At 32.6% G+C, this 15,218-nt stretch overlaps 1 protein-coding gene across 2 annotated transcripts in view; it reads right to left on the reverse strand.

The window, feature by feature from the left end:
- LOC148951688 (uncharacterized) overlaps nucleotides 1-13,546 on the reverse strand; it is a 34,448-nt gene extending 20,902 nt beyond the window's left edge. The window contains exons 1-3 of one of the 2 annotated variants that reach the window (XM_089090428.1): nucleotides 13,256-13,493; nucleotides 8,086-8,142; nucleotides 3,518-3,750 (exon numbers count right to left, since the gene is read on the reverse strand). In XM_089090428.1, the coding sequence (XP_088946554.1) occupies nucleotides 3,605-3,750; nucleotides 8,086-8,142; nucleotides 13,256-13,292 (240 nt within the window). In that variant the 5' untranslated portion in view covers nucleotides 13,293-13,493 and the 3' untranslated portion in view covers nucleotides 3,518-3,604. Of the gene's footprint in view, nucleotides 1-3,517; nucleotides 3,751-8,085; nucleotides 8,143-13,255 lie in introns of those variants that run through there. The other variant, XM_089090427.1, reaches the window with a different exon arrangement.
- Nucleotides 13,547-15,218: the final 1,672 nt, after the last annotated feature.

The following is a 15,218-nucleotide window of genomic DNA, read 5'->3' on the forward strand; positions in this document are numbered from 1 at the left end:
AAAGAACGAAGTACAGCGAATCAGGCATCGGTTCATTGCCAAAAGACACTTTTGTTACATCGGTTTGCATATGACGATAACGATGCAATTTTTGTCAAAAAATTGTACTTTTCTTTCTAATACTATGTTTTGTTACTACAAAAACACATACATAAATTTGGCAAATTTCATCCTCATAAAGCCCCTAAATACTCGCAACATGATATTTCAACACTCCACGAGCGGTGACTAAAAAAAGCAGTTAAAAAATTAGACATGTCACTGCTTCCCATGCGAAAAAAGCGATTTTCCTTGTTACTCACGATGGGGACCGTAATTATCCCTTCGCGGGATCAATGGCTGGGATGATTCTAATGGTCTCACCTCTTCATTTCGATCCAACTCTATTTTTGTAGGTTCCAGGGTATTTTCTCCAAGTTTCAGAAAAACTTTTCGCGACGAATCTCAGAATCAATAATATTAATCGAGATAATAGTTACCTCAACTCTGGAACCAGATCATAAGTGGCAATTCTTCCCTTCCTGACATGGTCCTTTTTCTAGCATGCGTCTTTGAACTCTTTCGGAGATGAATTTTCGATTACTATGGGCTAGGGCTTGTTCTTTGCTAGGTTACCCTTGAGAAGCCCAACCATTAATTGGACAACCTGATATCGATATTACTAAAAATTCTTAGTATATAAATGTTTTCAAAGAATTTCCTTAATTAGTCAGTCTGTAAAGATTAAGCATGAAAATAGCCTGCTCATGATTTTCCCTCTCTGCACGCTAAAGTTTGACTTTTTGTCCCAATTATTTAAGAACAACAAGTAAAACACAAGGGCCGTTGGATTCAAATAAGGAGCAATGTACAATTACTGCGTAAAGAACTGGGGGGCTGAGAAGGCGACAGTGTGAAATAATGTGTTTTCGTTTTAAGTTTAATATCGCTCTTTGCTTTAATCTGAAATAATTTGCTTTTTCTTGTGTAAAAAAAAAAAAAATCCGTTTTTAATTTGTATTGGTTTTTAAAACCCGATCGTTTTTTGAGGCCACACATATGCCGAGAGCCAAACATTCCTTTTTTTTTTTTTTTTTTGCTCCCGTAAATGCGCGCGCGCGCGCGCGCGCGCGCGCGCGCGCGCGCGCGCGCGCGCGCGCGCGCGCGCGCGCGCGCGCGCGCGCGCGCGCGCGCGCGCGCGCGCGCGCGCGCGCGCGCGCGCGCGCGCGCGCGCGCGCGCGCATATATATATATATATATATATACATATATATATATATATATATATATATATAAATATGTATATATATATATGTATATATATATATATATATATATATATATATATATATATATATATATATATATATATATATAGATATATATATATATATATATATATATATATATATATATATATATATATATATATATATATATATATATATATATATATATATATATATATATATATATATATATATATATATATATATATATATATATATATATTACTTTATTTATATACAGTGGTTGAGTGTATCAGTTCTGTGAAAATAGCACAATGGACTTCGTCAACTTTAATACTGGACGCTTATTATCGATTTTCAAAAGTGTAATCGAAATGTATAAGCAAATCATTTCTTCCAATCGGATCCCTCTGTAACTATCAGATCTTTTTCCAAAATTTCATGAGTTAGGACTCAGCTAATGAGTAAACTCAAAAGTAAATATCGAATTTCAGCTAAATTAGAGGTACTGATACAAAGAAAGTGAAAAATTGACTTTTTCGACTTAAATCTAATGGAGTCCTCTTACCACTATCACTCTCTGCTTTATCTATTAATATCATTCTTTGCTTTCATCCGAAATAATTTGCTTTTTCTTCTGTAAAAAAAAAAAAAAAAAAAAAAAAAAAAAAGAGTTTTTAATATGTATTCGTTTTTCAAACCCGATCAGCTATTATGAAGGAGAGTTTGCTTCTTGTTTTGTTTTATTAATTTTTAACAGAAGAAAAAACATAATAAAATTAACAATAATCCAATTTATTGTGTCTTTCATTTCATTCAGGAAAATAAAAGTTAGAAAGCAAAACAGTTTGATAAAAAAAAAATATATTAATTTTTTCAATGAACAAAAAAAAAAATATAAAATCAGTCATCTATATTAATCAAGCTTCGGAATATTCTAATTCTTCAGTGTTCACAAAATTTTCTTATTCATCCAAGAATGACTGTTGGTCTCGAAACAAATCCTGGTCTTACGAGTCCTGTTCCAAACCCTGGTCTGACTATGCTAGATCCAAGTCCCCCAAAGCCGGGTTGAAGTCCACCGAAACCAGGTCTGAGTCCACCAGAGCCAGGAACTTTAAAATAAATAATATTCTTTACTTTTATTAATAGTTTGAGACTTCAATGAGTCAGTCATCAATGTAGCAATGAGTAGTATTCGAGTTCAATCGATGATGTGTTGCCGTCCACAAGAAGAATTTGTCAGGGAAAATGTAATTCAAGTAATAACATTGAAAAGTCCAAGAGTAAAGTAACATTTAATGGTGTAAGTCCAAGTCCAGATCAATTTTTTAGCAGTTGTTAGCTTAGATTCCTGAGCGCTTCGTGAAGATTTAATATCGATAAAATCAGTTGATATCGGCAAAATATAAGATCTTTTATTAAATCTTCAGTGTATATCGTCAGTGCATAAAATCTTGTGCATATCTCCTGTCAAAACATTTGACCGTTCAATGATGATGAGGGTTCAGAATAAACATCGGAGAAAATACAATGGAAGTGATTGCATTGAAAGTCAAAGAGTACAGTAATATTTTACGATCTAATTTAAGGTCCAGGTAAAGTTTTAGAAGCCATCAGGTCAGACTCCAGAGTTCTTCATAAAATTTGCTACCCTTAAAGTCAGCATAGGCACATCAACTTGTAGGTGTCTCCTGCCAATGTTTAAGAAAGATGAGGGTCCAGATGACCAAACACAGACAAGAGAAGATACTATACTCCTGAAGGTAGCGAATATAAAGTTGAGTCCCTTACTTCTGGTTATAGAGTTGTAAGACTAGATATAAGATATATAGATATATATATATATATATATATATATATATATATATATATATACACACACACACACATATATATATATATATATATATATATATATATATATATATATATATATATATATATATATATATATATATATATATATATATATATATATATATATATATATATATATATATATATATATATATATATATATATATATATATATATATATATATATATATATATATACACACACACACACACACACACACACACACATATATATATATATATATATATATATATATATATATATATATATATATATATATATATATATATATATATATATATTCAATGACATAATAAAATTAACAATAATCCAATTTATTGTGTCTTTCATTTCTTTCAGGAAAATCAAAGTTTGAAAGCAAAAAAGTTTGATAAAAAAAATATATTAATTTTTTCAATGAACAAAAAAAAAAAAAAAAAATATAAAATCAGTCTCCTATATTAATCAAGCTTCGGAATATTCTAATTCTTCAGTGTTCACAAAATTTTCTTATTCATCCAAGAATGACTGTTGGTCTCGATACAAATCCCGGTCTTACGAGTCCTGTTCCAAACCCTGGTCTGACAATACTAGATCCAAGTCCCCCAAAGCCGGGTTGAAGTCCACCGAAACCAGGTCTGAGTCCACCAGAGCCAGGAACTTTAAAATAAATAATATTCATTACTTTTTATTAATAGCTCGAGACTTTCAATTAGACAGTCGTCAAAGTAGCAACGAGTCGTATTCGAGTTCAGTCGAGGATGTGTTGCCGTCCACATGAAGAACTTGTCAGAGAAAATATAATTCAAGTAATTGCATTGAAAAGTCCAAGAGTAAAGTAACATTTAATGGTCTAAGTCCAAGTCCAGATTAGTTTTTAGCAGTTGTTAGCTTAGATTCCTGAGGTCTTCGTGAAGATTTAATATCGATAAAATCGGTTGATATCGGCAAAATACAAGATCTTGTATAAAAACATCAGTGTATATCGTCAGTGCATAAAATCTTGTGCATATCTCCGGTCGAAAAATTTGACTGCTCAGTGACGATGAAGGTGCAGAATAAATATCGGCGAAAATACAATGTAAGTGATTGCAATGAGAGTCCAAGGGTACAGTAATTTTACGGTCTAATTTAAGGTCCAAATACAGTTTCGGAAGTCATCAGGTCAGATTCTAGAGTTCTTTATGAAATTTTCTACCCTTAAAGTCAGCATAGCCAAAAATTTTTAATGTTTAATAATGATGAGGGCCCAGACGACCAAACACAGTCAAGAGTAGAAACTATACTCCCGAAGGTGGTAGTGAATATGAATTTGAATCCTTTACTTCTGGTTATTGTTTTGTAAGACTGAAAAACATTGGATTTCCGCTACGTTGAGTGCACTGTATATAGATATAAGATATATATATATATATATATATATATATATATATATATATATATATATATATATATATATATATATATATATATATATATATATTTATATATATATATATATATATATATATATATATATATATATATATATATATATATCTATATATATATATATATATATATATATATATATATATATATATATATATATATATATATAGGCTATATACACTACTTCATTTATATACATCGTTGAGGTGTGTCAGTTCTTTGAAAATTGCACAATGGACTTTGTCAAATTTAATATTATACGCTTAGTATCGATTTACAAAAGTGTAATCGAGATCTATAAGCAAATCATTTCTTCCTACCGGATCTCTCTGTAACTATCAGATCAATTTCCAAAATTTCACGAGTTAGGACTCAGCTTTTGAGTAAACTCAAAAGTAAATATGGAATTTCAGCTAAATTAGAGGTACTGGTACAAAAAAAGTGAAACAAATTAACTTGGTCGACTTAAGTCTAATCAAGTCCTCTTACCAAATAATTTATTCGTATTACATCATTTTAATTTTATAATAGCAATAATCATAATACATTATGTTTAGAGTTTAAGGACTAGAATTTTAGTGTTGCCGCTGCCTTCATTGAGGAAAACCACAAGATCCTTGGCCTTTCGTTTTCTGAAGATGTAATGCTGTTCTTAGAGCATTACTCGCTATTATACGGGCTAAAGATTCCATATTTGGGAATTATTTACGTCAGAAGATTACCAGCATATCCTCCATAATTGATTTTATCATAAGTAATCTTGAAAAGTGTCAGTCATGGAAGTTGTATACAATGCAGTCTTCTGAGTATTACGACTGAGTTTGAACTGTTTAGTGTAGAAAGTTAAAGTCAAAATAAAGTTTTTGAATCTTGTTTCATTTCAATTCAACAACAGCAATGTTCTGAGTCAGCAAAGTGCTGGCTGAGCTATTGAAGGGAAAAGGAATGTTAATAAATTCCAAGTGAATAATTGAAGTCTTGGTGGTGGTTTTAAGTCCATGGGTAGAAAGATGTGCCCTTGCTAACCTTGCAAGTTTTTAAAGTAGATACCCCGGTAAGGTAGCTTGATCGTAAAGATTCAAGGAATAAGAAAAAAGTATAGAAAAAAGAAAATTTAGCAAAACAGTTTTGCTTGTAGAAACAAACGTGAATAAGAATCAGAAAAGCTAAAAAAAAATTTACTGATTTTAAAAGAAAACCATGAAATTACTACAAAAACAGAAGGAACAAACGAATAACTAAAATATATTGCGAATAAGGGGGGGGGGAGAGTGTAAATATACAATTCAAATAGACGATTGAGCTGCTTTTGTCCAATGATGACAGCTTTTATATTTGCGAGAGTTATTTAGAAATTGGATAGTAACTCCCATATGCTTGTTATTTTGTTATTACTTTCTTAATTTTCTCGAACTTGTTCAGTTTGCATTTTCTTTTTTTGTTCTACGGGGTTGCTAAAAGTGTTGGGACGATTAGAGCCTTCTGTTTAAATATGCACAAACAAAAAGCCGTCCTTCGTTCTCCTGAAAACAACAAAAAACCAACAAAGATTACATACTATAAAAGAAACAATAAAAAAACAGAATATGAAAAAGAAACTACAAAATAAATAAATAAAAATATAAATGTGTACTTGAACAGACAATTGAGCACCCCTTTCCAATAATGAGTTTAACTCCCGTTTCCAAGTTACTCTCGTGCTGTTTTTTTTTTTTTATTAATCACAGTTGGTTGGCTTGGCTTTTCATCTTTGATTCAAGACGTTTGTTAAAAACGGTTAAATGTGCAAAATCACTTAATGGTCTAATTTGTATTTATCTTGATATCTTGAATGATAGAGTAAGATTTTATATTTTGAAGAAGCTTAAAACTGTAATTGTCTGCAATTACAAAATAACTGCAACGTCTTCAAACTACGTTTTAATTTTTAATTACTAGTTTCAAACAGCAATTAGAAATATCTTTTTGCACGGAATGCGTCATGATGTTGGGCTTCCCACGTAACATGATGCGTGCGAATACCTGTGAAACTTTAATAACGCAAATAATTTGGAATAAAAAACGAACCAAACTGTTTTGTTGTACCTCGATCTATTTTATCCAATCTAATATACTCTATGTGCCATCTGACTTAGACTAAAAATAACGGTAACGTAGATGCAAAAAAGCTTAGATTTAAGTTCTCACAGCAAAACACACCTGAAGAAAATAAGAGAAAATATCGAACATACATTTTTAAACATAAATCATCTTTAATAGGTGTTAATGAAATTACTTAAAAACTCTGTTTCTTAACTTTTATTGAGAAACAGATCCCATCTTAAGGTCTCCATGGAACATTTTAAGCTGATCACGTCTTCCTTAAAGAAGGTCAAGTGTATTGTGGGTATCTCTTCGCCAACACGTTTTGGACGAGTTATTGCGAAATCTTCTCTGGCTTTAACTATCCATTTGCTAACACCAAGTGAGTTAATGAAGGTTATATAAATGTTTTTTTATGTAGAAAACAGGGTCAGAAACAAGAAAAACGGGTCCAATTATTATTGAGATTATGTTGAGGGGTCAAATATTCTCCAACACCTGGTCTACTTTTTGGAGTTGGCACCTATTCTGCTGCGCGTGGGTCACTTTCTACGCCACACCTCTGTGATGAATATGGACCTTTTTTGGCCATGAGCGGTATACTTCAACCACTTGTGGCACACTTCCACTGCGTTCATAATTCTTGAAAAGTGGCAATCCCCTCGTTTTGGTGTTACTTGTGCAAGGTTCTTCCGCGTTTTCGAAAAATGGACATTGTGATTTTAAATAATTTCTTTCATGCAACTTCAAGTTTATTAATTTAGTTTTTATGAATATTGTTCGTAAACTCAATTTTTCCCAGAAAAGAAGCTTAGCACAGGACTTTTAGAGTAAATTGTTGCAATACTATCTAGCAAAACTATTTAGGCTGAGGCTTTAGCAATGAGGTTTTCTAAGACAACCAAAACTTAAGTCAAATATTCATTTTGAATACCAAAAGTGATACTAGCGACTAGTAAGTTAAAAAATTATTTTTATAACTGTAAAAACTAATTCTTCGGATTCCTCAAAGCAAAATACATCAGCTATGAGGTCCCAGGAATGTTTTGTTTATTGACTCTAAGTGCTATTTTGTTATTTTTTCCCCTCTTTGGGTTATGTTTTGTACTTATTTTCTTGAGAAGAAAGGCCTCAAAAGAAGAAATATACATGCAATGATCAAAAATATAAGACTTGGTTCTTAGATTGTGTTTTACAGAATGTATGTTTTTAACCCTAAGTGTAGATTACTGCATTTTTCTTTCCTGACACTAAGTGGTTTACGTACAGTGGATGCAACAAAAATGTCAACCCCAAGTGAATGCGACTCAGTCTAAAATATGAAACAACGGTATTGGTAAAAAAAAAAAATCACAGAATTTTTTAGCGTTCAGTTGAGATGTTTCAACGCGGTACGCAAGGTCTAGTAGTAAAAAAGGCTAAAATCTGACAGAAAATAAAAAAGACGGTTATTTTTGTAACGCAGGAATAGAGATAACTCACCAACAATAACTTGTCGTCTCGTTCTTTCTTTTGCGGGAAACGCTGAGGCAAAAGCAACTGAAATAAAAAGTGCAATATTACCCATCGAGAATACTTAACCAAACATGAATATTCATAACTTCAGTGAAGTAAGTGTAAGACTCCATTAACTGAGCCGTCAGAGATCTAATATAAACTGTACAACAAAAAAATTGGTACTTATCTGTTATAGCAACAACAATCAAGAAGTGAAGTTAAATTAATTCTAAAGAAATATACCTAAGTATGATGAAAAAATATAAAAAATATGGAAACTTCAACAGAGAGTATGGAAATCAGGCCCCCCAAAATGCATTATATAAATGGTTTCTAATTTAACTTTACCTAACCAAAATACGGTACAAGTGCATTAAACGTACTCTTTTATATACTATATACGGAATGTCAAACTGGAGATGCTACAGATTCCGGAATAGATACCAGCCAGACTGGCTTTTTCAAGAAACCGCTATTAAGGATTGGAATGCAAAGAGTAGTTTTCATTGGATTTACGATATTTAAACTGTTGTTTTTAGGGGTTTCGGGGGGGGGGAGGTACCTAGATTAGGTTAGGTTACACATTTAATATATGGTATGCTTTACCTCCCACCCCCACCCCCTAATATGAAAATATATAGTCCAAATTTGTTTCTAAACTATTATATATTCATTCTATTTTATTTTATTTCATTGGCATTAACTAAACTTGACTTCTTGAGCAGTATATAAAAGAGTACGTTTAATGCACCGGTAGCCAAAATACCAACTAAAATATTTAATTAAAATATACACTCTTACGTAGTGTTTATACACTCTTACGTCAAGTTGAAAGAAACTACAGAAAGAAACCGGTTCTGTTCAACTAAGAACTTGAATGTTGTTGCTATCAAACAGTTCGTGGTAACGAACTGTAAGTAAGGAGCGACCCGGCTCAATGGTAACCGAAACTCTAGAAAACGGGTTTTTGATACCAATAGATATATCAAAAGAATCAGATTTTAATGCTGATTTCAAATATATAATTTTCATCAAGTTTAATGCTACCCATCAAAAGTTACGTGCCTGAGAAAAGTTGTCTGATTTTCAAAAAAAGGGGGAAAGACCCTCTAAAAGTTATAGAACCTTAATGAAAATCACACCATCATATTCAGAGTATCAGAGAATCCTACTGCAGAGGTTTTAAGCTCCTATCTGCGAATATTTATAATTTTAAATTTTTTGTCGGTAGAAACATCACGGATGCGTGTTTATTTGTTTTTGTTTTTTTTTTCCCCAAGAATGATCAAATAGAACTAGTGGTTCTATAATATAGTAGGAGGGCGCGTTGGAATGGAAATTAAAAGTTCTATTGCCCTTTTTAGGTAACCAAAAAAAATGGAGGGCAACTAGGCCCCCTCCCACGCTTATTTTTTTCCCAAAGTCACCCAATCAAAATTTTGAGATAGCCATTTTGTTCAACATGGTCGAAAATATGATAAATATGTCTTTTAGGATGACTTAATCCCCCAAAGTACCCAGAGGGAGGGCCAAGAGTTATGAACTTTACCCAATGTTAACATATAGTATTGGTTATTCGGAAGTATACAGAAGTTTTCAGGTGGTTTTTTTTATGGGTGGGGGAGGGAAGGGGGGGTCGGGGGTTATGTTGGAGGAACTGTTCGTGAAGGAAGTTGTCATGGGGGAAAGGAAATCGCCATGAAGGGGGCGCCGGACTTGCCAGCATTATTTATTGGTTATTGGGACGTATACAACCATTTTCAGGAAGGATTTGTTCTGAAGGTGTGGGCTAGAGGAGGGGGTTACTTTGGAGAATATTTCCGTAGAGGATGTTTCAGTGGGGTAAGGGACATTTCTATGAAGGGGGCACCGGATTTCCAAGCATTATTTAAAAAACGATGAGAAATTAAATAAAAAAAAACAAGTTTTTTCAACTGAAATGTAAGAAGGAATATTAGAACTTAAAACGAACAGAAATTATAACGTATGTGAGGAGGTTCTCCCCCAAGTCAATGCCTCGCTCTTTACGCTACAGTTTTTTTTAGTTCTTAAAAAATATCTATATTTTATACTTAACCTGCCTTTTTTTTTCTTTTTTTTTTTAATAAAATTTTTTTTTTAAATTTTAACTTAACGTGATTGGTATTGACTAAGGGGACAACCCCCTCATATACGTAATAACATATACGTAATAAAAAAAAACAATAAAAAAACAAGCGATACGGCTCAATAGTAATCGAAACTTTTAAAAACGGAATTTTGATGTCAATAAAAATATCAAAAGAATGTGTTTATAATACTGATTCTAAATATATAAATTTTATTAAGTTTAGTATTACTCATCAAAGGCTACGAGCCTGAGAAAATTTACTCGATTTTTTAAAGAGGGGGAAAACATCCCCTACAAGTGAAAGAATTTTAATGAAAATCACACCGTCAGATTCAGCGTATCAGAAAACCCTCTTACATAGGATTCAAGCTCATATCTGCAAAAATCTGCAACTTTGTATTTTTTGCCATAAGAAAAATATACGAATATAGAAGTTAGTTACGTAAGTTAATTTGTAAAGAGATCCATTTAGCAAAAGAAAAGTAAAATTTTTATGCAAATAAAAGCTGCATTAACTAAAAAACGATCAGAAATTAAAAAAAACAAGTTTTTTAAACTGAAAGTAAGGAGCGAAATTAAAACTTAAAACGAACAGAAATTATTCCGTATATGAAAGGGGCTGTCCCCTCCTCAACACCTCACTCTTTACGATAAAATTTGACTCTGTCTTACAACTTTATTTTTTAAAACAATAAAAAAATTTAGCGTAAAGAGCGAGGCGTTGCGGCGCGGACAGCCCCTTTCATATACGGAATAATTTCTGTTCGTTTTAAGTTTTAATGTCGCTCCTTACTTTCAGTTTAAAAAACTTGTTTTTTTTTATTTAATAACAGGTAAGTACCGAAAAATTAATTATAAAATATATTGCTAGATTTTATTTAAATGTGGGAAACATCTTGTGCAAAGGATGCGCAGGATTGGCAGGTTATGATTATTTTTTTCCTTTTTTTCACTTTTTGATTTTTTTTAAAAGTAAGGATATCTGTTAAAAGAAATGTGAAAGCCGAAAAATAATTTCAAAAGTGAGACCCCAGAGATAAACTACTATGCGGGTATACTTTGGTTAAATATTTAATATATAGAGTTAGTTAGGTTGGGTATTTAATATAGTGCGTTCTGGGCAGCCTGCTTTCCATAATTCTCTGTTGTAGTTTCCATTATTTTGTTATTAAAGTATTATATTTCCATTATATTTTGGTATATTTCATTATGATTACTTCTTTTTGAGCATGATTACTTCACTTCTTGAGGTTGGTCAGTATAATACGCAAGTACTCTAAAATGTGTCAATAGTCTAGAATTCTGTATTTAGATAGTATTTTCGAAACAGTTTTTTTGCAGGAGAAAAAGCAATAGCCTAAGTTTTAAATTAAATTAAATGACATAAACTCTATTTTTCTTATGAGTAGAAAAGGATGCATTACAAACATGCCGAAGTTAAAGAAAAAACGTTAGAAGGTAAGGGATTGTAACCTCCAAGTCAAATTTTAAATTGAGCTCTAGCCACATTAGTACTCAGTGCAATTCTATGGGTTATGTGTCTCAGGAACTACAGCCTTTTTTTCGTATTTTAAGTGCATGTTGTAAGTACTTTAAGTATGCTATAAGTCGGAAGCAAGCAAAAAACATCATGCGTACAACTTGTAGCAAATTAAGATAACACTACTACAGAGAGATATCCAAAAGGAATTTGGATGACGAAATATTGACAAGTAAACAAAAAAGTAAATAGATAAATCTCAACTACTGTGAATAATATGCTAGCATAACGCCACTTTCCGTCGAGGAAAAGAATTTTCAAAATACGTTTTCTTATAATCATCTATTTGATGCTGGCATACCCACCTTCCCATATTTTGTGTTTAGAGACTTGCAATATATAGGATACTTGAAGAAAAAAAAGAAAATATTTAATAAATAAAAAAATAGCATATCATGAATATTCAAAATTCGTCTAATTTTTTTGCCATAGTTTGATCATCTGGTCTTATGAAGTTTTTGAACAAGTTTTCGTCCAGCTCCACCTTAAATTACATTTCCAAACAAGTAGACCAATTTGGCCAACAAAACCAAAAAAGTTCACAGTAAAAATATAAAAAAAAGGAAAAACTAAATATTTTAGATTTTAAATAGTTTTTTTTTCAAAAAACCTTTTAACAATTTTTCCTGAAGGTTGAACAAAATGCAAACTTGCGTTGAGATGAGGCAAACTGAAGCATTTGCAGTGTGTTAATCTGTTTTCCTTGATTAATGCTGACCGCCATTTTTATTAATTAAAAAGCTTTGATATTTGCGTTTATATTTAAAGCATATTTCTTAGAAAACATTTTCAATATCTTTTATTGCCAAGCTGTTTATTAAGACTGGACACGGACAACTTAATCCATCAGAAGGTTCTTCAACAAATTTCACAAAATTAGAAGACGGATTTGTTCAGCAAAATATTTGTTTCAGATGCTCCAGTCGACACAGTCACATATTACCGATGTCCCATCTATAGGTCATATCTGATTTTCTTAAACTTCTAAAATAAGTTGACATAAACTGTTTGATAAGCTGTTCTCAGCGGCTGGATCAACTAAACCCTGTCGGTCAAGAAGATGGAACCGTGATTACCACTCTGATAAGGTTTTTACCAATTTATCTCAGACGTGTGAAAAACCTAAATACAACCTTTAGACATTGACATGACAGCAAAGATATGTGGCTTTATGTTTCTCTGAATAGTAATATCCCGAATAATTTAAAATCTACTGTTTGCATGGGCGCCCATAAGCTGAATTCCAGGGGGGGGGGCAAACTTCGTCTAATTGCTACTTTTATTGCTATATAATAGAAATCTCAGAACAAAAATATAAAAATAAAGCAGCATCATTCAGCCAGGGGGGGCAAGTGCCCCCCCCCCTGCCCCCCCATATGGGCGCCCATGACTGTTTTCGTTGCTATAAAAGAGCCAAAACCCTGATAGATCAATAAATTTTTGTTTCCCAAATTTATCCTAGCATTAGCTTATCAGACATTTTGATAAAAAAAAAATGAACTTACCAACAAAAATAAGCAGTATGTAGAATATATTCTTCATAGTTAAGAAAGTTTGGGTTTGCAAGCTTAAACTATACTAAAACATCGATGCGAATGTGTCCACTTTAAGAATTCTACCATGCTTGATATTGCGTAACATTTGTCCCTGGCGCAGAATTTTTGTGTCAATAGCCACTTAATGACGGTTTTTTTGGATACATAATATTAGCGATTATACTGATATGTTTGCTCTGGACATGGGTGTAACAAAGGGTGAGTAGTCCTGGTATTAACACTTGGCCATTTTATGGTGAACAGACGCGTAAGTTGGGTCGTTTTGGCTTTACAAAGAGATCAAAGATCTATAGGACTACAATTTTATGTCAAGGTGAAATGAATGGTTAAAACTGGTTATTTGTAACAGCAGATTTTTAAATGTTAATTATGTATCGTTAACGTAGATTGTAATGCACAATAATGTTGACTTTCAATGAGCGAAAAGGATCATTCAGGCTATTAAAATAGTTTAATACATTATGTGATATATAAATAATACGTTAATTCTTAAATTAAACAGCTACACTTCATTTAAAAATAAGTTCTTAGACGACACGGGGTAATAATGAAGGAAGAGGAATAAGGAGAAGAAGAAGAAGATTAAAACGCAGGACAGATAAGCAAGGTAATTTTCTTATCATCTTTTCTCTGACGATGACATTACGTGGCTGTTTTGATGCTTCACTGTTTATAAAGCCGGATGCAATTCATTCTGACGCTATCAAACAGCTTGTGATAAAGAACTGTAAGTAAGGAGCGACACGGCTCAAAAGTAACCAAAACTCTAAAAATAATTCGATATTAACAGATGTACCAAATATTCGACTTATTATGCTGAGTCAAAATATATATGATTCGTTAAGTTTTGTTTAACCAATTAAAAGCTACGAGCTTGAGAAAATTTGCTTGATTTTGAAAAATGGGGAAACTCCCTTAAAAGTCAAGAAATCTTAATGAAAATAACGCCATCAAATTTAACCTATCCGAGAACTCTATTGTAGAAGTTTAAAGCTCACATCTGCAAAGAAAGTAAATATAAAAATAAAAATTAAAACGCATCCGCGATCTTTCTTCTGGCAAAAGAATGTACAAAATTCCACATTTTTTTTCCAATGGGAGCTTGAAACTTCTACAATAGGGTTCTAGGATACTTTGAATGTGATAGTATGATTTCCTTAAAATTTTTGGACTTTTAAGGGGTGTTTCCCACATTTTTTCGAAAATCAAGCAAATTTTCTCAGGCTTGTAGCTTTTAATTTGTTACACAAAATTTTATGGATCTTATACGTTTGTAATCGCTATAATAAGCTAACTCTTTTTTGGTATATCTCTGAAAGTTGAAAGGTCATAATTCCACCCTACCCTATTTTTCCTTCCACCCCTATTTTCTCTCAATGTTGACCAATCCAAATTTTCAAATATTGAGACAGCCATTTTGTTCAGCATAGTGGGAAAGCTCAGTAACTATGTCTTTAGGATAACATGACCCCCCCAAAGACCCTGGGGAAAGGTCTTTAAGTGATGAAGTTTGCCCGTCGTTAATGTGTAGCATTTCTTATTGGGAAGTGTACCGACACTTCTTAGGGGGAGGGGGTTTACGCCATGGGGACTTACCATGGGGAGAATTTTCTATTGAGAGGGAATTTTCCGGAGGGTCAACTCTCCAGAGGAAATTTTACACTCGGGGAATATGAGTAGAGAGGGGTCATGAGCTCGTGACAGAACCACGTGGTTCTGTCAGCATTTTCAATACTGACGGGGCTCCAAATAAGGGCCTAGCCTCCCTAGGGGGAAAGATTACGTAAGGGGGTCAATGACCTAAATTTCCAAGGGGTGTCAACAACAACAACATCGACCTTGACATTCGCTGAGAGCGTGCACTTACAACAACAACAACAACATCGACCTTGGAACACCTCTGCTGTCAACC

The sequence above is a fragment of the Artemia sp. Qi Xiang Cuo genome, chromosome 6 (genome assembly GCF_049724085.1).
Source record: "Artemia sp. Qi Xiang Cuo chromosome 6, ASM4972408v1, whole genome shotgun sequence".
NCBI lineage: Eukaryota > Metazoa > Arthropoda > Branchiopoda > Anostraca > Artemiidae > Artemia > Artemia sp. Qi Xiang Cuo.